Here is a 27,174-nt window from a genome sequence, read left to right as displayed (position 1 = left end):
TCGAACCTGGGACCTTGGTGCTGTGAGGCAGCAGTGCTAACCACTGAGCCACCATGGCGCCCCAAGGAAGGATGCCTGGGGGCATCATAGATTTGCAAAAATAAATCTGGTCTCCAAAGGTTAATTTAGTTGTATTTATTAAAATTTTGAGGATTAAAGGGTGACTTGAACAAATTTTCCAAGATACTTAAGGGGCAGATAAGATAAACTAATTCCTCTGATTGAAGAATCTAGACCTATGTCACACACTAAAAATTAGAGCCAAACATTTCAGAAGTAAAATGTACACACCTGTACAGAGGTAGAATTTTAGAACACACATATGCAAACCACCTTTTTGATGCTAAATCAGTTTTAATTTTTAAATCCGAGATTGAAAGATTTTGGTTATTCAAAGCCTTTTAAGAGATGTAGGACAAGTGAGTGTGTAGAATTAGGTCATACATCAGTCATGAACTTGAGTGGTAGCACAGGCTCAAAGGTACTAAGGAGCTGCCTCCTTTTCTCTATATTCTTGTGAATTCATTCCAATTAATTATGAGGAATGAACCTTGACAGTTTGATTGCTATGCTTGACAAGTATTGTCTTACCATCACAAGCTGTTAGTTTGGCAGAAACATTCCAGTTCCTATGATTCTCCCTTTTCGATTGAGCTCTGTCTGAGGTGGTCTAATGCAATTCTTAGTGCTGTATGAATTTTCTCTATACCTTAACTTTGATAAGAGCCTGCATGAGAAATATTTAAGTGCTCAAAATGATGGAACCTATAATGATATTAAATAATAGTAATTGCAGTACCTTCTAGAGTAGGAGGAGGTAATGCGGGATGTTGCCCACTGAATAGTTTTATTGATCTGATCTTCCAGTTATTTGATGACAAGTCTCTACATGCTTGAATTGTTGTCAATTTGCATTTCTCATTGAACAGCCAATATTTTACACACCATTTCATCAATCACAATTACTGAAAGAAATTTTATTTGTGTTGTTACACATACTCCTAAAGTTCTCAGCAAATTCTATTCCATTGTTAGACAACGTTTGCTAGTGTCCCAAATATAGACTCTCTTCTATTATTTTAACCATGATTCCTTTTCTGCTCTTTTATATTTGTGTAGAAATATTAAAGCTCATAGCCAGGACAGTAAATCATCAGGTAAAAACAATTCTCACTTTTCCCCAAACAAACAACTCCATGGTAACCACCTTGTTAAAGCCATATGCCAGTAATACCTGCACATGGAAACATCATTTGATACCTTTTATAGATCTTACAATTCTCATTACTGTCTTAGATGAGCTTTCTATGACACCTCAACTACCTCTGCAGATAAACTGATTTTCCAAAAGCACTTGCCTTATCATCTTCCAGAGCATGTTTTGTCTGTGCCTGCTGTGTACAAATGTATTCAACAGAATAGGTCACTTATTCGAAATTATGGCATACTTACAAAGCATGGCCTACTCCACTTACTTTATGTAGACTTATCCTGCTCAAGTAATCTTAAGCTGTTGCCATTGCCAAACTAAATGTAAGGAATGGATTTATATTCTTTAATCCATTGTCACCACTTAATGAACCAATGAGTTCTTAGCCAATCTCCTCCACATAATAATAGCGCAACAGTCCCTCGTCTATTTATCTGTGGAAAGACTGTTTGTTTTCTGATATCTATCAAATTCTGAGCAGCCTCATAGACATTTAACAAGTCGTCTTTCTTGTTTATTTCATCCAGAAATTCTGTTTAAGGTTCAAACTTTTATTACAGTTCGACTAGTGAAACCCAACACAAAGTACCTTATTGAAGTTTTTATTTCATGCAGGAAGTCACAATGGCTAAGGCCATGCTTGTTTTCTCTTTGACCTAATGGTATTCACTGTCCACACAGCAGCCTCATTCTTCCATTGCTCATGTGGCTGAGACTCCAAAAACATTCAGATGTTAATGGTACCCCATTAATTTTATGCTTGCTTGCGGCAATATTCCACAATGAATGATAGAACTTAGTGCATTCTCCCAGTGATTCTATTCATTCTTTTTTTTTTCAAATGGCCATCTAACTCCATTTGGAATGCTTCAATTGAATCTGACTCTGCCACAGTCTCAAGCAGTGCATATCAGACAATTATTTTGTTTTCCTTAGTTGTTTTTGTTTCTTTTACCTATTACTTTAAATCTGATCCTCTCGTCCTTGATCATTTCATAAGTGGCCATAGCCGCTATCTATTCTCTCTGCACCATTCATAATTTTGTACACACCAATCAAATCTCTCCTCAACCTTGTTTTCTCCAAGGAAAATAGTCTTAATTTCTCCAATCTATTATCATGATTGAAGCTCCTCATCACAGGAACCATTCTCACAAATCTTTTCTGCATTCTTTTGAATGCCTTTACATCTGACTAGAATGTATTGCACAGAACGGACACTAATGTCCTATATAAGTTCAACAAAACCTCTTTACTCTTGCACTGTATGCCCTAATAATGAAGTCTTGGATGCTGTTTGAGTTATTAACCACTCACTCACTGTACTACCACCTTCAATGACAATCAGTACATCCCAGTTCTCATGCATTTTCAAGAATTTTGCTCTTTGTTTGGTATTGTCTCTACATGTTTTACTTAAAAATGGGTAACTTCACATTTCTCCACACTAAATTTCATCTGCAAACTTTCTGCCCATTCCACCAAATTGTCAGTGCCCTTTCAGAAGAGCTGGCCTGTCTTCCTCTCAGTTTACAATGCTGCCAAGTTTTGTATCATTCACAAATTTTTGTCAGGCATGCTGTGGTATAGGTCTTTATTATATACCAGAAAAAGCAAGGATCTCAACACTGACCATTGAGGAACGTATCTGTATACCGCCCTCCACATCATAAAATATCCACTGACTACTATTCTGTTTCCTACCCCTCCTGTAATTCTGTATCCATGTTCCTACTGTCCCTTTTATTCCATGAGCTATAATTTTGCTCACGGGTCTATTGTGGGACTATCAAAAGACTTTTACGAGCCAGTGTATATTGTTTCAACAGCTTGCTGTCATTAATCATCTTGGTCAACTCTTCAAGAAACTTCTGCAACTTAGTTAAACACATCAACATATGATTGTGCAGACTCAGAATGGCCTAATTCTTCTCCTATATCTTAAGAATTTAGTATATCACTTTAAGAAATCCATTTTTGGCTTTTGGCTTTTTTAATTAACCTGCATTTGTCAATGTAATTATTAATATTGACCAAAATTATTTCCCACCACCATTGGTAACTGATTGCCCTGCAGTTACTGGGCTTAGCTTTGCACTTTTCTATAGAGCAATGGCGTATGTAATGTGTCCAGTTCTCCAGATCCCTGGTACCGACTTCCCCACATCCTCTCCTCCCCTGCCGCCCCTCTAAGTCTATGGAAGACTGAAAACTTATGGCCAGTGCCTCTGCAATTTCCATACTCACTTCACTCAGTATCCTTGGATGCATCTTATCTAGTTCAAAAGCCTTGGCCTCTTAAACTACAGACAGCCTATCTAATACCTCCTCCTTATCTCAGCTGTGCTTCACCATGGATATCCAATCCCTCTACACCTCCATCCGCCATGACCAGGGCCTCCAAGCCCTCCGTTTTTTCCTCTCCAGACGTCCCCAACAGTACCCTTCCACCGACACTCTCACTCATTTGGCCGAACTGGTCCTCACCCTTAACAATTTCTCCTTCGAATCCTCCCACTTCCTCCAGACCAAAGGGGTAGCCATGGGCACATGTATGGGCCCCAGCTATGCCTGTCTCTTTGCTGGCTACGTAGAGCAGTTGATCTTCCGTACATACACCGGCACCACTCCCCACCTCTTCCTCCGCTACATTGATGACTGCATTGGCGCCACCTCGTGCTCCCGCGAGGAGGTTGAGCAATTCATCAACTTCACCAACACATTCCACCCTGACCTTAAATTTACCTGGACCATTTCTGACACCTCCCTCCCCTTCCTGGACCTCTCCATCTCCATTAGTGACAACCGACTTGACACTGACATTTTTTACAAACCCACCGACTCCCACAGCTACCTGGATTACACCTCTTCCCACCCTACCTCTTGCAAAAATGCCATCCCGTATTCCCAATTCCTCCGCCTCCGCCGTATCTGCTCCCAGGAGGACCAGTTCCACCATAGAACACACCAGATGGCCTCCTTCTTTAGAGACTGCAATTTCCCTTCCCACGTGGTTAAAGCTGCCCTCCAACGCATCTCGTCCACATCCCGCACCTCCGCCCTCAGACCCCACCCCTCCAACCGTAACAAGGACAGAACGCCCCTGGTGCTCACCTTCCATCCTACAAACCTCCGCATAAACCAAATCATCCGCCGACATTTCCGCCACCTCCAAAAATACCCCACCACCAGGGATATATTTCCCTCCCCACCCCTTTCCGCCTTCCGCAAAGACCGTTCCCTCCGTGACTACCTGGTCAGGTCCACGCCCCCCTACAACCCATCCTCCCATCCTGGCACTTTCCCCTGCCACCGCAGGAACTGTAAAACCTGTGCCGACACCTCCTCCCTCACCTCTATCCAAGGCCCTAAAGGAGCCTTCCACATCCATCAAAGTTTTACCTGCACATCCACTAATATCATTTATTGTATCCGTTGCTCCCGATGCGGTCTCCTCTACATTGGGGAGACTGGGCGCCTCCTAGCAGAGCACTTTAGGGAACATCTCCGAGACACCCGCACCAATCAACCAAACCGCCCAGTGGCCCAACATTTCAACTCCCCCTCCCACTCTGCCGAGGACATGGAGGTCCTGGGCCTCCTTCACCGCCGCTCCCTCACCACCAGACGCCTGGAGGAAGAACGCCTCATCTTCCGCCTCGGAACACTTCAACCCCAGGGCATCAATGTGGACTTCAACAGCTTCCTCATTTCCCCTTCCCCCACCTCATCCTAGTTTCAAACTTCCAGCTCCGCACTGTCCATTTGACCTGTCCGGACTTGTCCGACCTGCCTAGCTCCTTTTCCACCTATCCACTCCACCCTCTCCTCCCTGACCTATCACCTTCATCTCCTCCCCCACTCACCTATTGTACTCTATGCTACTTTCTCCCCACCCCCACCCACCTCTAGCTTATCTCTCCATGCTTCAGGCTCTCTGCCTTTATTCCTGATGAAGGGCTTTTGCCCGAAACGTCGATTTTGCTGCTCCTCGGATGCTGCCTGAACTGCAGTGCTCTTCCAGCACCACTGATCGAGAATCTGGTTTCCAGCATCTGCAGTCATTGTTTTTACCTCTCCTTTTAGTCATAAGTCACCCTTCTGGTCCTTAATTGGCCTAATGCTTGTATCACCTTTTTACTGCTTACATGCATATCGAAGACTTAGGGTTCCCTTTTATTTTGGCTCCAAGCTGTTCATATTCTGTGTTTGCGTCTTTGATTGTTTTTCTCACTTAACCTCTGAACCGTACTTTTTCCTGGTCAACTATTGCAAGAACACTTCTCTTATACGTTTTAATTTCTATCTCTCTAGTCATCTAGATTGTTCTTTCTTTGTTTTTGCTACCTTTCCTTTTTGAGGGAATACTTGACTGGGCCCAAGTTCTCTATTCTGGAAAGACTTGTTGTTTTTCCTGCCAAGTTTTGTCTCTAGTTTATTCGACACAGATCCATTCTTACCCCATTGAAATGGCTTTTCCCCAGTTAATTATCCTTGCTGTCAATTGTTCTTTGTCCTTTTCCACAGTCAGCCTAAACCTTATGATATGTGAACATTGTCCCACAAATGCGCGATCCACTTCATTCTCAAGAAGTAGATTTAAAAGTGCCTGCTATCTCATTGGACTGGCGTCACATCGCTATAGAAAATTTTCCCAAACATGCTATAGAAACTCTTTCTCCTCACTGCACTTTTCACAACTACTATCCCAGTCTATTTTTGGATAATTAAACTAGTCCATTAAAACTATTCTATAATGTTTGTGCATCTGTATAATTTCTTTGAAAATTTCTCCCGTGACATCTTTCTCACTAAACAGCACTGAGCAATGTATTTGCAACTTCTTTGCTCTTTAGTTTCTTTCCAAATAGGACCCATCCCTGACTTTTCTTGGACATTGTCCTTTTCCAGCACTGCGGTGTTCTCCGTCATTAGTGCGATCACTTCTGTTGTTCCTCCTGTTCCTGTTCTATCTTTCCGAAACACCTTGCACCAACATGCTGTATCCATCACTTCTTTGAGCCAGGTTGCTGATGTCACAGCGTAGTACTTGCACATGATAATGTATTTATAATTTACCAATCTTCACATGCTCTGTATTCACCTACACCTACATACACTGTAAACCTGAATTAGTCTTTGTTACTTTCACACTTTCTCTGACCCCCATCTGCTAAACTATTATTCTTTACTCTAGTGCTACGTGTCTCTCAAAGTATTCTGTTCATCTTGGTATCCCTGTCTGATATTATCTCTTGGTTTCCAATTTAGTTTAAACTCTCCCCAATAGCACTAGTAGATTGCTTCTCAAGGAACTTAGTCCCTGGCTCTGTTCCTGTGCAACCAATCTAGCCTATTCAGTTCCCATCTCCCTTGCTCCTTTTGAATCATTTATCGCTATTTTCTTCCAGTTTACCTTGTACACCTCTATAGCTTAACCAGTTATGATGCTGCATTACTGTCATCAGCATTTGAAATTGAGCACTGATCTGAGATTGGGATGCACACAGGGGACTTCTATGCTACCTGCCTGTTCTTTTTGACTGCCTGGGGGTAACTCATTTCCTCTCTTTCTGTATATTCTTAAGTGGCAGACTTACCACATCCATAGATATGCCATCCACATTGTTGTCAGCCTCATAAATTCACCATAGTGACACCAGCTGCTGCTCAAGTTCTGAAACTGAGGTCAAATTGCTGAACTGATGATGTGTCCTGCACAAGTGGTTATCAAGAACTCAGGACGTTTCCTAGAGATAGTAAATAACACAGAATATGGACTCCAGAGGTCGGAGAAGCCCTCTTATTTCTTGATTTATGATTTCACCACACTACTGCAGTATGGTGGCTCAGTAGTTAGCACTACTGCCTCACAGCACGAGACCCGGGTTCGATTCCAGCCTCAGGCAACTGCCTGTGTGGAGTTTGCACATTCTATCTGTGGCTACATGAGTTTCCTCTGGGTGCTCCAGTTTACACCCATGGTCCAACAATGTGCAGGTTCAGGTGGACTAGCCATGTTCAATTGTCCCTGAAATGTCCAGGGCTTTGTGGTTGGGTGCATTAGCCAATGGAGGGGTGGGTCTGGGTGGAATGCTCTTCAGAGAGTCATTGTGGACCTTGATAGGCCAAAGGGCCTGCTTCCAGACCATAGGGAGTCTAGGATTCTAATTGTGGTAGGGATGTAAAATGGAAAGCTGTGAATTGGCTACCTGCATGCTCACTGAAAATGAAAATTGAATTTGTGTGTAACATGCTGCCAATCTCTTTGGCACAACTGCTAAAGTCTAATGTCGCACCCTGTGTCTTTTAATCTATTTAGAAAAACTTTTGTTTGAAAACCTCCACTTTTTTTTCAAAACCAAGGCTGGATTTGTAATATTAGCCAGACCTGTCATTTTGGCAGAAGGCAGATTTTACAGTTTTGAAATGGACAGTGTGCACTATTTAACAAACTGCATCCATCACACTTAGTTGTCCACCCCGTAGAATTGTTTAGGTATTAATATCTCCCATTATGCAAAGTAAAAGATTGGAGACAGAATCTCACAGGGTTTGAGTGATAGGGCTATGGCAAGATGTGTGGCAGAACTGGGCAACAAATGTGGCGAGGTCTAACTCGACATTGAGGTTATCTCACGCCATCGTTTATGCTTTTCATAAGCAGGGTGGGAAGACACTCACCAGGCAATGGTGGGATGCAAATTGATGGAGATCAACAATTGTTAAACACCTTGTTAATGTCACAACTTGCCTCATTTATATTCAGCTTCCCATCTTATCAAACTTGCCAAACAAGCTAGGTGTCAGGAAAACCCGATAAGGAAACCAGAGCATGAATTTGGAAGACTGAGCTTGTCACATGCTCCAAATAACCTCCATGTTGGAAACCAGGCACCAACATTTCACAGCTATGTTCCTGGGTGCCAGACACGTGTAACTCACATCCACAAATATTGGCATCTGACATGTGCCAACCTCCAAGAACCCTCATGGCACATCTCTTGTCCACTTCCAGGATGCTTCATTAATGCTGTACCTAGGACTGCTCTGGCAACTCTCATTGTAAAACTGCAGAGAGGCACTGTGTGCTCAGGGACACACACCCAGCCCAATGACTGGACTAGACCGCATGTAAAGGTTCTTTACCTGCTTTCAGTGCTCATTTGTTCCGAGCCTACCTGCCGAGTCCCAGATTGGCACTACCCCGTCCAGCAGTACCTCCAGATTCCTGACCACTAAGCAAGATGCCATTTTCCCTCCTTGCCATGTCTGGGGCAAATGTCAGCAATCATCAGTGCTTGTCTTGGTGCACAACAGGCTTTTAAAATTGGTACAGGTACAAAGGATGCCACAGAATGCCAGGATATCAACTAAATGCTGGGCTGTTCCCGGAATGGTGCATAGTAAGATAGGGCAAAAATTTGGATATCAGAGATGATAGGGACTTCATCAATAATTAACAAGGTGAGTTTGGTACGATTTGATGAGAGAACTTGCTAGGCCTCATGATGACAAACCTGCAAAAACAAATCTCAGCAAAGCTTAGACTTAACCCAAAAATGTAAGACTCTGATCCAGGTTTTAAAATCTTGCTGAATTCGCAAGGCAGCAGGTTTCATGTCAACTAAGCATCCTGCAATAGAAAAACTCTTTGTTAATATATTTAAATCAGGTGTGCACAGTGCAGTTAGGAGCTTATTTTAAACAACAGCAGTGCCCATATCCAGAGATTTTCCACAGGTCCCTTGAGGAAACCACCAGCTTCTCCTCTGCCAATTGTGCTCTCTCTCTCCATCTGCAAGCACTGTCCCTTTTCAAACTATGACTAGAGCTGATGACTCCACTCCAACAATTCCTGATCTTGGAGATATTTTCCGCTTAATTGTCAGGGACCATTCCCAAAAGTCCTTGGTTGAGTCCTCCTGCCAGTGACTTTCATAGAATCTCTGCAGTGTGGAAACAAGCCATTTGACCCTTTGACCCTCCAAAGAGCTCCAACTAAGGTCCAGTCCCCTGCATTTCCCATGGCTAATCTACCTAGTTTGCACATCCCTGGACACTATAGGCAATTTAGCATGGCCAATCCACTTAACATGCGCGTCTTTGGATTGTGGAAGAAAACCAGTGCACCTGAGGAAGCCCCCACAGACATGGGAGAACATGTAAACTCCATACAGACAGTCAGTCAAGGCTGGAATCGAACCTGGGTCCCTAGCACTGTGAAGCAACACTGCTAACCACTAAGCCACCTTGCCACCTTTCCAAAAATAGTTCATTGAGAAAAATTCATGATATTGATTTCACTGTTTTTATTTTGTTTAAGTGCACAGAAATGACAACATTAGGGAGGTAAAAATGCTCCATGATAGTAGAATGAAAAGAGGGTTCACAAACCAGTAGCTCGTTTTACATTCCAACACAACTAATTCCATTACCAGCCTACTGCCCAAGAATTCCTTTGGCAAATGTAGTTAATAAATTTTAAATTGAAATCTCCTCTAGTAGTTATACTTGGCTGGCAAATTAAACCTTTTTTTATCTTTTGTTTAGTTGGTGTAAATGAATTCATTTGGGCCTCAATCTTACAAATGATGAAATTAACATACAATGCTGATTTCTTGTCTCTTTGTTGAACTTTCATTTAAATGACGCCTTTCACAATCTCAGGAAGCCCATAGGGCTTTATAGCCAATAAAGTACTTCTTTAGTGCAGTCATATTACACTGTAGTTTAAAGTTACGGTTCAACTTTGTTACTTGGTGATAAGCCTCTGTCTGCCTCAACAGTCTGTCCCTGATGACAAAGGCCACATTAAAATCAGTCAAATACATCTTCACTGTGTTCTCTCTCAGTTAGATTGCAATTTACTGATCACGTCTGGATTGTTGTCTGCCTGATATTTCATAAGGGTCAAGAGGTTAATTTCTTGTATAATGCGTGAAACTATTATTATCATAGTTGGACTTTGATTAGGTGGCTTAAAACCAACTAGATAGGAACCATGCTGCTCAATTGAAAGGTGCTCCATTCCTACAGGGTAGCACTTGAGCAGCTTGTCTGCATGATAACTATGTAAAGGACTCAAATGGTTGACTTTTTGAAAATCACCTTTGTAATCCTTTGAGAATACACCAGGTCATTTGGATTGTTAGAAAGGAAAAATGCCCTTCATTATGTTAACCAAACATGGTTTACATGTGAATGTACACAAAATTCATTAGGCAGGCAATGAAGCATTCAAAGAAAAGTAATTGGATACAGCATATCTGACAGTTTGTTGCACTGAATGAAGAACATCAACAATTAGTTATGATGATGGTAGCTATTTAGGACATGTCAGATGTACAAATGACTGTATATTTTCCTATATTTGTCATTATTATGAGTTTAAACTTCCTCCTTCCTTTGACTTTCTCAGTTCTGATACTTCATATACATTTTAACAGATGTATATTACTTAGTGTGTCATGTTTTGATTGTAATCGAGGGTGATTAAAAGTAATTAAATCTGCCTGAGACCTTAATGGTTCATGTAATTTGAATCTGAAATGTGAATAAGCAAACAATCCGCACCATCTAAAGTGTAAACTATTTTGTGCTGATTTGATTTGAGCAATTTGTATAATTCTAATATTTAATTAAAACAAAGTAGTTAAACAAAATGCATTCTAAAGTAGATTGCAATTTGGAAGATAATTAATTTCACATCCTCCTGGCTTGATAGTGCATTTTTGTGAGTAAAATCTGGCAAGTGCTAATGAATACAGTTTGCTATTTACCAGAAACAGATTATATTCATTAGCCAAACCCAACTTTAAAAATGGTGAAAGCATTTAACCCTTTCATTGCAAAATGTGTTTGCACATACATATAAATCATTTGCTTTTTCAGATCTGCAATTTAATGCTAACTCAAATGGCTTTACTTGTGAACGATGGCAATGGGAGTAGTCCATTCAGCCTATCAAGCCTATGCTCCACTATTCAATTAAATCATGGCTGATCATCAATCTCAATGCCACTTCCCTGCACTGTCCTTTTCCCTGATACTATTAACCTTCAGAAATCTATTGAAGGTTCCTGAAGAAGGGCTTATGCCCGAAACGTCGATTCTCCTGTTCCCTGGATGCTGCCTGACCTGCTGCGCTTTTCCAGCAACACATTTCCAGCTCTGATCTCCAGCATCTGCAGACCTCACTTTCTCCCCTAAGATTATGTCCCCTAGTTCTAGGCTCATCAGCCAAGGGTAACATCTACATCTACTGTGACACACTCTGTAAAATATTTGTAAATTTGAACAAACTCACCTCTTATTTTTCAAACATTTAGGGAATATAAAAGCACTACAGGAAATGAGTCACAAAATAAATCTGTAAAATTGAAGCTAAATTTTACAGAAAACGTGTACTCGAGTTTAGGAATACAGTGAAAAGTGTACAAAGTCACCATTCTCCGGTGCCATCTTAGTAGACAAGTGACAGGATTAAAAATAGAAGCAGAAATAAAATAAGATATTGTTAAAAATATGAACTTCAATCAATTTAGCATTGGCAAACAAGGAAAAAAACACGATGTGGTTATCCTTTCATTCTTTATATCAAGAGAACAGGACACGTTGGAATACCCGTAGCTGCTGGGTTTTTTTTAGGGATTTTGAGTGAGGCTTGATCATTGGTTGTCTGTTGGCCGAACCAAATCATATAAAACTAAGCTTCTGATTAAACATCTTCTGCACAGATTCAGAGCTAGAAAGAAGCTAACACTAGTTCAGCCAACTCCTGCAGTTGGGATAGTTATTCTCCTTCTGATAATTGATGAATAAGTCTTACCTAACTCAGCAATATATGTTCTATTGAACTCTTGCAATGTAACACTCCAGCAAGCCCTCTCCCAACCCTGGATAGAGTCAACTATTGAACACAGACATCAAATATGCACATGTTTACTTAGAGTCATAGAGATGTACAGCATGGAAACAGACCCTTCAGTCCAATTTGTCCATGCCGACCAGATATCCCAACCTAATCTAGTCCCATTTGCCAGCACTTGGCCCATATCCCCCGAAACCCTCCCTATTCATATACCCATCCAGATGCCTTTTAAATATTGTAATTGTACCTGCCTCTACCACTTCCTCTGCCATATCATTCCATCAAAGTACCACCTTGTGCGTGAAAAAGTTGCCCCTTAGGTCCCATTTATATCTTTCCCCTCTCTCCCTAAATCTATGTCCTCTAGTTCTGGACTCCCCCCGTCCAGGGAAAAAACTTTGTCTATTTATCCTATCCATGCCCCTCATGATTTTATATACCTCTATAAGGTCACCCCTCAGCCTCCGAATAGAGTCAAAGAGATGTACAGCACGAAAACAGACCCTACTGTTGTACAACCTTTCCACCTTCATGTAAACAGACTCCATGGAAGGATGATAGAGAACTTTGAAGCAAAACAAAATAACCTAAGATGATTGAAGAAATAAAATAGAAAAAATCTCAATCACGACATAGAGCAAAACACAAGAAAACCAAAGCACTCTGCAAGCCAAATCTTAGCAGCTATGTGAGCTTCCTTCCTCCTTATCTAATTGATGTTTTGGATCGACAGGCTGCCCTGGCAGCTCCACATTTCTTATGGTTGCCCTCTCAAATTGAACATTTTAACCAGTAGTATGAAAAGCCCAAAAATGGTAACATCCAGCATTACACTCCCAGATAGGATTTCCCACTATGTGGCATGCCGTTAAGAGTTTTACAAATAAAACTTACAATCAACTTGATAAGCTCGTAAAGCTGGTCATACCTTGGTAAAGATGTATTTCAAAATTTTAAGATATAATCCATGTGGGGCAGGTACGAAACGTCCTCATCAATTCCTTAACATGTCCTCATAGGAAAGGACATGTCAATATAAGAGAACTGACAGTGTACATTTCATAAACCCTTAACTAGTAACATGTACCCTACTGCAACTTTGACAAGGAATTAACTAAACCAACGTCTAGATTAGAGTGGTGCTGGAAAAGCACAGCAGGTCGGGCAGCATTTGAGGAGCAGGAAAATCGACGTTTCGGGCAAAAGCCCTTCATCAGGAATGAAAGACTTCTGCCCGAAACATAGATTTTCCTGCTGCTCGGATGCTGCCTGACCTGCTGTGTTTTTCCAGCACCACTCTAATCTAGGGTCTAATCTCCAGCATCTGCAGTCCTCACTTTTGCCTACTAGCTAAACCTATACCATTCCTGAAATGTGTACTATTACCATACTACTTAGCATAATTATGAAAACAGACTACTTATTAATTATCATCATTGCAGGATCCAACAAATATACACTTGCCCTAGAAATGCTCTAAGCATTTCTTTTTCATTTATAAAAATGTGTCTCATGCCACCATAATGGCTATCTTTGGGAACAGTATTAATTTTTAAGGATAAAATTGTTGGTTTGCTGTAGTTCACATACACATTAGTGGTTTATTCGTAGTTGAACTTATATTGGACCATATAATTTTGACAAGGATCTGGAATAAATATATCCAAAATAATTATCTTTTAGAAGTAATTATATGATTGCATCTGCACATTAGGGGTTGCATTGAATTGGTGGGTACAAGGTGAAATATGTGCACAAGTAACCATATGCGTTTAGAATGCTAACAGTCTTTTTTTCCCCTAATAATGAATAGTAACCAGTTAGGGGAAACTTACTGATTAGGATGCTCAATTAGAGTATTGTGCAGGCTGATTTTAACTGTATTTGCCCAACAGGGGTGGTAGGTGTTTGAGATTGTGGTGGGGGCAGGGTGGGAGATTTAAAATTCTGAAGCATTAGTGTTCCTTCACAACATTTCCCACAGCATAGTGATCAGCTGCAGGAAACAGGCTGGGGAATTGTAACCATTGAACTGGCAGAGTGAGTAAAAATGTCCCAGGTCTCTGTCCCTAGGAAGCTGGACAGATTCATCCACTTCTGTTTGCATACCACTGATTTCAATCCTGGATTAAACTCTGGGATTTCCTATCTCAAAGTTTGAATAGAAAACTATTAATTTGTCCTGCTAAAGTTTACTCTTGGGGAAAAAAACATTACTCGTAATGGTCAGCACTGACTTTGACACACTTGTGTTTCATTACACCAAATTCCTGCATTACTGGCAACTAATTTCAAAGGCTTCAACATTTCAGCAGTGCCTAAGCTAATTTCAGTTTTATTTTAAACAGCTTTGAAATATAAGAAATAGCACCTAGCATCACAGTGGACAGAACATGATTTGATTAGTCTTAGGCATATTTAAGTCTGATTTAGTCCCTTTGCAGTTTGATCCCACTCTTGCCTTGGATCAGACTTAAATATACCTGAAACTAAATTCATAAACACCACTGAGATAGACGGAAAAGTACATTGTGAAAATGTCCTAAAGATTTTGCAGACAGCTATAGATAAGTTGAGCAAATAGGTAAAACATCTAGCAGATGGAATATGGGAAAATGTGAAGTTGTTCACTTTGGCAGGAAGAATGAAAAAAACAGAATATTACTTAAACAGACACTACCTTATTCTGAGGTGGAGAGGGATTTAGGTGTTCTAGACCATGACTCACAATATGTTTGTATGTAGCTACAGCATGTAATCAAGAAGACTGTTGGGTTGCATCCTTTATTGTGAGAAGAATTGAACATAAAAGTAAGGCTGACAAACAGAAATTATTGGAAAGGCTCAGCAGGTCTGGCAGCATCCGTGGAGAGAAATCAGTTAACATTTCACGTTCAGTAACCCTTCCTCAGAATTGATGGTAGCTAGGAAAAAGTTGGTTTGTTTGCAGAAGATGGGGGAGGGGGAAGGAATAAACAATAGGTGGAGATAGAGCCGAGGGAGACGGAAGAACAGTTGGGCAGACAAAGTAGTGCATAACGATTAACCCAGGAGTATGAATAGCTTTTAGTGGACAATTAGTGGCTAATGATGGGTGATGTTTAATAGCTGACCATGATATGCAGGAGCTAGTGTAAGGATATTGGAGAAAGTGCCTCAAGCTGTCAAATTTTGAACTTGATATAAAGTCCAGAAAGCAGTAGAGTTCCCAATCGGAAAATGAGGTGCTGTTTTTTTCAGCTTGCGCTGAGCTTTCACTGGAGTACTGCCGCAAGCTAAGCGATGTTGGCCAGGAACACGGTGTGTTGAAGCGGCAGGTACCTGGAAACTCGGTCTTCTGTGAGCAGAATGTAGGTGTTCTGCAAAGCAGTCACCCAGTCCACACTTCATTGCCCCAATGTAGAGGAGATCACATTGTGAGCAGTGAATGTAGTAGTCAAGAGTGCGGCACTGAAAAAGCACAGCAGGCCAGGCAGCATCCAAGAAGCAGGAGAATTGATGTTTCAGGCATAAACCCTTCATCAGGAATAGCTGATGAAGGGCTTATGCCTGCAACATTGATTCTCCTGCTCCTCGGATGCTGCCTGGCTTGCTGTGCTTTTCCAGCACCACACTCTCGACTCTAATCTCCAGCATCTGCAGTCCTCACTTTCTCCTAGCAAATGCAGTAAACTAGATTGAGTGAAGTATAGGTAAAGCACTGCTTCGTCTAAAAGGTACATTTGGGCCCTTGGAAACTGAGGAGGGAGGAAATGAACCCTGTTGCTGTTGTGGGAGGGAAGCGAGGGGTTGAGGGCAGAAGTGCAGGAGACGGTTTGGACCCAGCTGGGAGCCCTGTCAACTAAGGCGTTGAAGAATCCTCAGTTGAGGAAGAAGGTGGACATTTTGGAGGCCACCTTGTTGAAGTTGACATCATCAGAACAGATGTGATGGAGGAACTGGAAGAATGGAATAAGAGTCTTTACAGTAAGCAGGGTGTGAGGACGTATTCCTGAAGAAGGACTCATGCCCGAAACGTCGATTCTCCTGTTCCTTGAATGCTCCCTGACCTGCTGCGCTTTTCCAGCAACACATTTTCAGCTGTGAGGACATATAGTCAAGGTAACTTTGGGAGTCGGTTGGTTTCTAATGGATATTGGTCTGATGATTCCAACTTTGACAAGGGGGCATCTGAAATTTCTACCTTCTTCCTCAACAGCGATAGGATCCCCTTTCTCCTCACCTACCATCCCACCAGCATCCACATCCAGAGAATCATTAGCCACCATTTCTGCACACCATTCCCTTCCCCTCCCCCATTAGCCTTCTGCCGGGACCATTCCCTGCGGGACAGCTTGGTCCACTCCTCCTCCACTCCCAACATCACCGACCCCCCCACCCCAGCCACCACAGCCATATGACATCTTCCCCTGCAACTACAGAGTATGTAAGGACCCAAATACACCTTCCAGGTGAAGCGGTGCTTTACTTGCATTTCACTCAATCTAGTTTACTGCATTCATTGCTTACAATGTGGTCTTCTCTACATTGGGGAAATGAAGCGTAGACTGGGTGACTATGTTCTGCCCACAAAAAAAGACCCTGAGCTTCCAGTTGCCTGCCACTTCATCGCACCATCCTGTTCCCTGGCCAACAACTCTGTCTCTGGCTTGATGCAATGCTCCAGCGCATCTCAGCACATGGAAGAAGAATGTAGTTATAGCATCCATACTTCTGGACCAAGACGCTGGGTTCAAAACCTACCTGCACCAGAGGTGTGCAATTATATCTCTGAACATGTTGATTAGAAATGTCTAGACAGACAAAAGGATTGTTGATAGAAGACCAAGGGAAAAGAGAAGTTGGAGAGTTGATAATGGGACTACATTAGATGATAGATATAAGGACTTTCACTCAATGAAATTGCCATTATGTTTCCATTTGGATTTGTTTAAAATCTATCAACCAGCATTGTGGATTCAAATAATATCAAAAGAGGAATTGTATCCCATGCTTGTCAACATTTACCATGGTTCGGGTGTAATCTGCACATGCATTGGAAAAATCTATAGTTAGAGTGTCCAAACTATGGTTCTTGAATCCTGTTAATCTGACCTTGAGCCCATTAGTTTATTCACACGTTTATGCAAATTTATTATTTTCTGATTGTCCTGATTCATTTTGTTTTCTGTTGGCCATTTACATTGAGTAGAATTTGTTACTATCAACAATTTGAAATATATACAGATGAATACCCCTAATGGGAGAAAAAGTCAAAGTTGAACGTCTCAACTTTGGGATTGATTTATGTTTTTAAGTTTGAAGAGGGGGCAAGAAAATTCTGAGAAACATTGTTTTGCTAGAATGGTACAAAAAGATAGAAATTGTATAAGTACATCCCTGGACTGGTGTACCTCTTAATGGAATAAACAGTAAACAGTTGTTTATCGGACTGTTGGATAAGATATCCTGAGATTCCAAAAGGATCAGTATTAGGAGAACTGTTTACCTTAATCTATTCTAACAACCTAGACGTGAGTGTATGGGGCACACTTTTGAAATTTTTGGTTGACACAGAAGTGGAAGTATTGTCAGTTGTGAGGAGTATAGTGATAAATTTCAAGAGGTAGATGAAATTTAGTACAGAGATATGTGAACTGATAAAACTTTGGCAGGAATATGGAGGAAAGGTAATATAAAAAGATATTGGTCATTGTCCTGAAACAATAGACAGAGAAAACGTTTTTCTCAGAGGATTATGAGCCTTTGGAACACACTTTCTCAAAAGGTGTTGGAAGCAAAATTTTTGAATATTTTCAAACAAAGTTATGTTTCTGATAAGTATGGGAGTGAAGGGTTGTGAGAGTAGGTGGAAATGTGGAGTAATCAGATTGGCAATGATCTTTTTTGACTGGCAGAAGAAAGGTTGAGGGGCTAATTGACCTATTTTTCCTCCTAATTTCGATATTCATATATCCACAGATGCTGCCAGAACTGCTGAATATTTTCAGCATTTTCCCTTTTTGTTTCAGATTCACAGCATCGACCATATTTTGCTTTTCTGGTAAATGCAAGCCTGCAATTCTAAGTGCGCTACAGGAGAGAGGAACATGAGATTATGCTTGCAAAAATTGTTAAAGGTGACAGATTGAAGGTCAAGAAAGCATTTGATTAAAAAGTAAGAAGACCCGGGCTTTATCAATAGATTAACAAATTACAAAAGCAAGGAAGCTTATGGTGAATTTGTCTAAAATCCGACTTGACCACAACCACTGTAGTGGATCTTATTCTTCACACAGTACTTTTGGAAGGAAGCCAAAAATTTGGCAAAGGTGTAGAAAAGATTTCTGTGAATTCCTCCAATAATTCAGCTACAGGTATTGGAGGAGAGGTCGTAATGATAAATGAAAGCTCGGGTCTCCTAACTTCCTCTAATTAATTCTGGAATTGAAAAGATCAAGGATGTCAGCCCAGTGGGTAATGGGGTAGGCCATTCTATGTGGTCCAGTTGTGAGGTGTAACTTGGCAGGCAAGTGTGCTCGGGTTGCATTCTGAGAGTACCTCCTGTTCAGGAACCCAGTGCCCAACCAAGGGGGGCAGCAAGGGTTGTCCCTGTAGAAACCCACCACCTGCCCTTTACAGCAGCCAATGCATTCACTATGCCCCCCACTGCGTGACTGGCCTTGATGACCCCACCCTAGTCAACTGCATTCCAGGGTAATGATCATTCTCCTGGGGCCCACTGCAGTGCTGGCCTCTGATTGGCTAGCAGTTTTTGGAGGGGGAACATCTGCGCTGCAAGATTCTGAAGAGCCGATGCCAATCAGAAGACTGCCTGAATTGGCTGCAATAGGATTGTCACCCATACTTCAGCTATTGGATGGGCCCAACGCTGCAATCATTAAATATTCATGTTCTCAAAGGCTTGAAGTAAACAATTTTCCATCTCCAATCTTGGTGTCCGTGAGCAATGTCACAGCAGAATATTTATCCCATATCTTCCTTAACTGTAGCCTTAATTGGCTTCTGTTTTGAGTGCTTTACTTGACAAGTAAATCATTCTTTTATCTAATTACTAATTTATTGGCCTGAAGCCCAGAAACAAAATACAATAAAACTGTAAATTGTTAGAAATACACATCAGATCTGTGATTTTGGTATATTTTCCAACATTTTAACTCTTTTCACACAAAAAGAAAAGTAATCAGCTATCTCTATTATTGTAATAGCATGTCACATACATGCATTCTTGACCACCATTTGGTCATTTTCCTCGGTTGCACCTGGATGTGTTTAATTGGGCTACAGAAAATTAATTTAACAACGACATTATCAGGAGATGACTTGTGCATACTAGTTTCCCAGAACCCTGATATTAAAAAGCCAACATAAAGGCCTTTTGTTTTTATTTTAAATATTCCCACAAGCAGGGTTTCTTGTCTTTCATTCGCCAAGTCTAAAAACGATCTTTACCCAAACTGTTACCCTGCACTTCTAGCATCTACTATCTCAATTTCATTTCAGCATCTGCATATTTTTATTTATTAAATCTATAGTAAGAGACAATTTTGAATGCACAAATGCATTTCACTTAAATTGCATACAGTGTCAGGATTAGTTCAGATTTGAACATTACAATATGTTGAGTGCTTTTAAATACTATGTAAAATTGTTTTGGGATATTAAAGCTTTATCCAGTGGCATCACGACAATTTCTATTAAAATTGACAAAGCTATTGTTGGAGAGTGACAGGTTGCCATTCAGTAGTGTCTTTTCAAATGCCATTTACAACATTTTGAACACCAGAAAAGCATGAGACGTTGTTATTTCGGCAGCTCGTATACTAAAATTGGAATGGTAAAAGGAAGATCAGCAGGGCCCCTGCCGAAGGATGACATGCAAACTTGTGAAGTGTAAACTTTTACAAAAAGGAGAGCCATGGTTTTGAGTACTTAACGCTGGAGAAACATGAAAACTTTATTTCTAGCAAATTTGGGTTTTCGGTCACTTTGTACATTTATTAGTCTAAATACTTCTCTACGGCTAATGTTTCCTTCAACTCTTAACAATCGAAAGAAATTTCACCAGAACACCACTGGTTACTGCTTCAAAGCCTCACAGCAATGAATGCTGTTAATTAAATGAAACAAAACCTAAGATGCTGGCATAAAGCTGTGGGCAAGTGATGAGCAGGCTAGCACCTGACTGCCTGTTGGATGGTCACTGATGTGCAGCTGGTGCTTCAGAAGGTGTTTATAAGGGAGGGCTGTGTTCTATATCAATGCATAACATATCCCTATATAACCTAATCACAGAAGGCATGGAAGGAGGCAAGAACTGAAGTGAGGCTACAGCTAACTTTTTGTATTGCTGGCCCTACATTGTGTAATAGCAGAAGTTTTCTTTTCAACCGATTCACAATTCTGCAGCTGGATGCTTTCAATCTGATTCCTACAGATGTTGCCAGGTAGATATGGCACTATCTGCAACTCTTGCTGCTGGGTTTTGATGGATGAATCCATTCAGGCTCTGCCAACAGATGATTGTCCTGCTGTGCCTGCTTTCAATGGCCCTATACACTGTGATTGGGGTGTTTCTGAAGAACTATCCAGTTTAATATACATTTAAGCCTTTACACAAGTTAACATCTGCTTTGAGAGTTGGACACGCTGCAGCACTAATCACTTGGAGAATGGAGGTGTTCGCCTCTGTTATGAATATGGGGGCTCCTCTTTTGAGTACCTGATTCATATCCAACCCTTCTCCTCTGTACACAAATTCATTAAATTGACTGATCTCCATTAGAAAACTTACTGGATTCAGTAGCAACGTTTGGGGCAAAAAGGATTTTTTTTTAAATTGGCAGAAATGCTCACGAGAACATAAGTACTTACAGAAAATAACTAAACAATATTAGGAGAAGTTGGCTATAAATGGTCTAATATTGTTGAGGCAACAATATGCTAATCTCTTTAAACATAACATTGAATACAGCTCAGTGCCTAAAAATCACTCATTTGTATGGACCTGAGTTGGAAGAACCCTACGAAGGTAGGGTAAAGGCATGAGCGGTGTTGTTGCATCATTTGCATTTTAGTATAAAGCTTCTAGCATGAACAGCCAACATCGAGCATACAGCCAAGGATCAATGATCTATTGGGTTCTTATGCCATCAGCAAAGCAGCAGTTCACAGGAACTTATGAAATGTCATGTATTTTCCCCAAATTATATTTGAGCAGGGCTGTAAGTTGTCAGACAAAAAAAAACAGAATTTGCTGGAGAGAAATTTACCAAATTTGGCATTATCCGTGAAGAGAAAGTAGAGTTAACATTTGAGTCCAGTGACCCTTCACTGAAGAAGGGTTTCTGTAGCAATTATTGTTTTTGTTTCAGATTTCCCGCATCTGCTGTTTGTTTAATTTTACTGTAAATTGTCAATGTTTCCGGACAACATTATAAGTGTCTGTTATGAACAAGGTGGAAGAGCGCACTGATGTCCTTTTAGTCCCATCGCTGCACTGCCCGTAACAAATGTTAAATTTAACTAGACTGGTGATATGGTCAATTCGATAGGTCTGAGACTGTGTCTGGTTTAGTATTAAAGATAAGTCAGCCAAGTTACTTTAGTCAGCAAAGGACTTTGTTACTTATAAAACTTGATCAAAACAGAAAAAACAGAAAAGATTTAGACTGTGCACCAGTAGATATAACTTGTGCTAATATCCCAAATTTGACATGAGACAAATGTTGATAATGGACTATTTTTAAACCCCACAGGAGGCAACAAACGACATGTCAAATTTAACAGATTCTTCATCGATCATTCCCCCCTTCCCCTAACGTTAATAAGGATCATTAATTTTTGTTAAAACTTCACAATGGACTCCAGTTGTTCACTTTTAACGATTTGGCTTAAAACTCCCTCAAAAAATATTCTATCATTGACTGCTTCAATTATTGCTTGCATTCTGGAGATTAACCTTCCTTTCCATGGACCGAAGGATCTGTTACCATGCTGTCCATCTCTATGATTACACTCTGCTGGATCCTGCAAATTGCACTCCAGCGATTTCTCGAGGTATAACTTCTTATTGCAAACACAAGCTTCACCAAGCGTGTACTGCCTCTAGATTTGTTTTCTAAATGCTAATCTGACTCATTTGCATAAAGAAAATACTATTTGTGGGTTTTCTTCACCCTCACTCAATTTTACTGAACCAGATAAAAACAATGACTGCAGATGCTGGAAACCAGATTATGGATTAGTGGTGCTGGAAGAGCACAGCAGTTCAGGCAGCATCCGAGGAGCAGTAAAATCGACGTTTCGGACAAAAGCCCTTCACTCATGGCACTGTAAAGATCCCAGGACCTGTCATGATCCTCCAACGTTTATCTGCCTCACAGAACTTCATCCTGAGTTATGTCTGCACAGAGCCAATAGCCTCCTGAACAAGACAACTTAGCAATTACTTGCTGCATGGTGCCTGTCTGTCTCTATCTTTCATCTTCTCCAAATGACTGTGACTTGGAACTGCTCTTTAGTGATCACTAGCCTTTTTTGAAAAATCTATTGAAAACTTGCAGCAAGTCCCACCTTTGTTCCTAGGGAAGTATTTTGGAACATTCAAATGTAGTAAACCCTGGGAATTATTATTCTTCGCTGAATGTTACAATGTTCACCAAGGACTGGCTCCTGCAATATAAAATGTATGGAAAAGAAAAAATGTGTTATAAGTACATGCAAAATAGACTGCATCATTTACTATTGATAATACGTAGCTTTAATCCTTGAATCACAGGAAATGTCTAAATGTCTCAGATTGCCCTTAGCCTTATAAGCTCACTAAAGGGATGGAAAAATTATTACGTAAAATGACTATTTCCTATTTTACGATATGAATACATAAAATGAAACATCATAACTGGAAATACTTAGTGTTTTTCTCTTGGTATAGGTACCTTGGGAAGATCTGCGTTACCTCTTTGGAGAGATCATGTATGGAGGACACATTACTGATGACTGGGACAGGAGGCTGTGCCTCACTTACTTAGAGGAATCTATGCATCCAAACATGGCAAGTATTATAGTCATTTAAATTGACTTTGATACTGCTTCTAATGAGGAAGACTTTAATGCCAGAGTCAAAGTACATACTAGATAACGTTACAAATCTATGAAATTACTTTGAAACCTCTTTAGCATTTCGACTGTCCACATAAAGAAAACACTGCCAAAAGAAGCAATCTGTGGAAGAATTGCAACATGACGATGAAGTTTCACTCCTCCTTGTTTAACAGACATGTTGCTGACAGATTAATGCACTCTATGTTCATTCCCAACTAACCTCCTATGTCCAAGAATTAAGTTATACCATAGGACCATCCTATTTTCCTTTCTCTAATCCATTTGTCTTTCATGCAGTGCATTGTGACTCAGATGGCTTTTTAAAATTAAGTTTCTGCCAAAAAGCCTTGAACCTAGTTCAGCCTCTCTTCTTAGAGTCATAGAGATGTACAGCATGGAAACAGACCCTTCGGTCCAACCTGTCCATGCCGACCAGATATCCCAACCCAATCTAGTCCCACCTGCCAGCACCCGGCCCATATCCATCCAAACCCTTCCTATTCATATACACATCCAAATGCCTCTTAAATGTTGCAATTGTACCAGCCTCCACCACTTCCTCTGGCAGCTCATTTCATACACATACCACCCTCTGCGTGAAAAAGTTGCCCCTTAGATCTCTTTTATATCTTTCCCCTCTCACCCTAAATCTTTGCCATCTAGTTCTGGACTCCCCGACCCCATGGAAAGGACTTTGTATATTTATCCAATCCATGCCCCTCATAATTTTGTAAATCTCTATAAGGTCACCCCTCAGCATCCGACAAACCAGGGAAAACAGTCCCAGCCTGTTCAGTTTCTCCCTATAGCTCAAATCCTCCAACCTTGGCAACATCCTTGTAAATCTTTTCTGAACCCTTTCAAGTTTCACAACATCTTTCCGACAGGAAGGAAACCAGAATTGCATGCAATATTCCAACAGTGGCCTAACCAATGTCCTGTACAGCCGCAACATGACCTCCCAACTCCCGTACTCAATACTCTGACCAATAAAGGAAAGCATACCAAACGCCTTCCTCATTATCCTATCTACCTGCTTGCTTTGAGTGAAGGACATTCAGATTCAGTGGCAGACTCATAATGATTTATGTCATAGTTAAATATTCACAAACACTTGATGGAAAAGCAGCATACATGTATTAATATTTAAAGTAAAAATTAAATAATGCAAAACAAACTGGAATCAAAGCAGTCTGTATTGGTTTATGGATGTCTGGATCAGACCAAGGTTCCTGACTTTATTGATGATGGGAGAGATAGAGTCCAGATGTGTGAAACCCAGGGTAGATTAGGCTGAGACTTCAACTTGTCTGGAGTAACCAACATTTCTAATAGTTAGGCAATTGAACCTGCTTGGAGCCCTGTGCAGATGTATGTGCTGCAAAGTCCTAGTTACTTCTAAATCAAAGAATAAGCCTCTTTAAAGGAGAATTACCATTGTCAATGGTAGGACCTTCATTTTAAAAAAATCAGTTTATTCAAGTGGTAGATAATAACAATGAAAATACAAAGAAATAATTATATAAAATGGCATTAAGACAAATGAATCTGTCTTTATAACCTTTAATATTATTTGTTAATTCTGATAAAGTACAATTTCCTCTGGAGTGTGATTTCATAGTAACAGTGAACAGAAGGTTGGACAGCAGGCCATAATTGAGGATAGACAGCTTGTTTGAAGGACTCGACCTACGTTCTTGTGGTTTTCAATTGAGCAATCTATTAATTATAAGCTCTTGCTTGCTCATTATTGTTTCATTCTATTTATTGCTTTCAACTGTAAATGTCTCAATTATAATCACTGTCTTCAGTACAGTACTTGGACTTAACACAGGATGATTAATAAAAGGTTAGAAGAAGCTCTAGTCAACTTCTTCTCATGGTTTTGCACATACAGTAACTGAAGGTAATGTCTTAATATTTTTCCAAGAATTTTATTCCTAAACATATTTAGCATACTTTTTTTTAAATTCATGGTCATTTCTGTTTTCAATAATAACTTATTGGATAAAAACTGAAACTATTTCCTTGATATGTTCGTAGTATATATTTTCAAGCTTCATTTGTGCTTTATAGGAAATAACCTTCAGGTCCCACACTGGGATTTATAGGGCTCTTGGCACCCTCTACTGAAATATCAGTGGAAATGCATCTGAGCTATTTAAAGGTATTTTTGCTTGGGTTGTTAAGCTTTAAAAGGGGTCCTAAATATCAATTACTGCTATTTAATAGTATTTTAAAATAATTAAAGCTTCTTAAGGACTGTGCCAAGATTTGATTTTAAATTGCTGCTTAACTGCTGTAACACTTCACTGACATATTCAAGAGAACATGCTTTGACCAAGAAACTATAAGCTTAACTGTAGTGTTGTCAAGGTAAAAACAATGACTGCAGATGCTGGAAACCAGATTCTGGATCAGTGGTGCTGGAAGAGCACAGCAATTCAGGCAGCATCCGAGGACAGGCAAAATCGACGTTTCGGGCAAAAGCCCTTCATCAGGAATAAAGGCAGAGAGCCTGAAGCATGGAGAGATAAGCTAGAGGAGGGTGGGGGTGGGGAGAGAGTAGCATCAGGACGTGGTTGAAGAGCTTCAGGGCTGAGGAAATGACCTGGGAGTTGCAGTGAGAGAGAGACTCCCTGAGATTCTTGTTGTCAAGCCTGCTTGTTAGTATTTTATTTATCTGCTAGTGTTGAATCCAAACACACTGCAGAGAAATTGGTTTTACAATTGGAAGAAGTTTTTATAATCATTTTAATAATTCTTTTGGAAAGCAATGTTAATTTTAAACAAAATCCAGCATTAGGAGCTCATGAGGTGAATTTCTAATCCTAATCACTACAAGTGCCACGATTAATGCCCCAAAGTAAATCAAACCCTACATGACCTAAGAAAATTCAGAGTGAAAATCACACTCTGTTTGTCCCACTAGGATGACAAATTCAATGCATTATTATTTGGTCTTTTCTCCCATTCTTCTACAATGTATTGAAACCCCAGAATTAAGGAACAACAGCTTTTTTCACTGACCGCTTTTGAACAGAAAAAAAAATCTAACCTTGTCAAATACCTTTATAATTCTTAATTTCATTTTTCAACATCGGTCAATCTCCTTTTTAACTCTGGCAATTAAGCCAATTTCTCTGTAAATCTGCTCCATATGTTTTAGAAAAAAAAACTTTCACCCATAAACCATTCACCTTGCTCAAAATAATATGAATATTGTATCTTCTGAATTTATCTCATTACCCATGTTATCCAAATAACATGCTCATTTCAATTTAGTGTACATCTGTCATTTATTGAAGATCTTCTTCATAACAAACTCTGATATTTTGTCCAGTAAAATTGAAGTTACTCACATTTACTTCATTGTTTTGGCTTTAAATACTTGGAATCACCCTTATCGCTACTTTCTAAATCCTTTTTTTAATGCTTTATTCTTTTAGAGAGAGGATGATCAAAATTGAGAGTGTGTTGCTGGAAAAGCACAGCAGGCCAGGCAGCATCTGAGAAGCAGGAGAATCGACGTTTCGGGCATAAGCCCTTCATCATCTTCTGATGAATGGTTTATGCCCGAGACATACTCTCAACTCTGATCTCCAGCATCTGCAGTCCACACTTTCTGCAGGATGAACAAAAATTCCTACTAAAATGGCAGATGGAGTTTAATTCAGACAAATGTGAGGTGATGCAATTTGGAAGGTCAAGCACAGGTGGAAATTGTACAGTGAATGGCAGAACCCTTAGAAGTATTGATATGCAGAGGGATCTGCGTGTAAAGGTCTATGGATCACTGAAGGTAACAGCGCAGGTAGGTAAGGCATTAAAAAAAGGCTTATGGCATGCTTACCTTCATTGGAAGGGGCATTGAGTATAAGGATAGTCAAGCTATGCTGCAGCTTTTATTAAACTTTAGTTATGCCGCACTTGGAATATTGTGTACAGTTTTGGTCAACACATTACCAGAAGGATGTGGATGCTA

At 40.3% G+C, this 27,174-nt stretch overlaps 1 protein-coding gene and 1 non-coding gene across 5 annotated transcripts in view; both read left to right on the top strand.

Moving 5' to 3' along the window:
- LOC122550241 (dynein axonemal heavy chain 11-like) overlaps positions 1–27,174 on the top strand; it is a 286,822-nt gene that overhangs the window by 216,033 nt on the left and 43,615 nt on the right. For all 4 annotated transcript variants that reach the window (XM_043690997.2, XM_087987074.1, XM_087987076.1 and 1 more), the window contains one exon: positions 23,020–23,139. In XM_043690997.2, the coding sequence (XP_043546932.2) occupies positions 23,020–23,139 (120 nt within the window). The remainder of the gene's footprint in view (positions 1–23,019; positions 23,140–27,174) is intronic.
- Positions 19,884–19,989, top strand: LOC122550393 (U6 spliceosomal RNA). Its single transcript, XR_006311841.2, has one exon. It is a non-coding gene; the product is annotated as a U6 spliceosomal RNA (small nuclear RNA).

This window comes from Chiloscyllium plagiosum, unplaced genomic scaffold (assembly GCF_037043375.1).
Source record: "Chiloscyllium plagiosum isolate Xiang-an unplaced genomic scaffold, Cpla_swu_hap1 HiC_scaffold_5, whole genome shotgun sequence".
NCBI classification, from domain to species: domain Eukaryota; kingdom Metazoa; phylum Chordata; class Chondrichthyes; order Orectolobiformes; family Hemiscylliidae; genus Chiloscyllium; species Chiloscyllium plagiosum.
The sequence above is the reverse complement of the archived record's forward strand: the minus strand, read 5'-3'. Positions and strand labels throughout refer to the sequence as shown.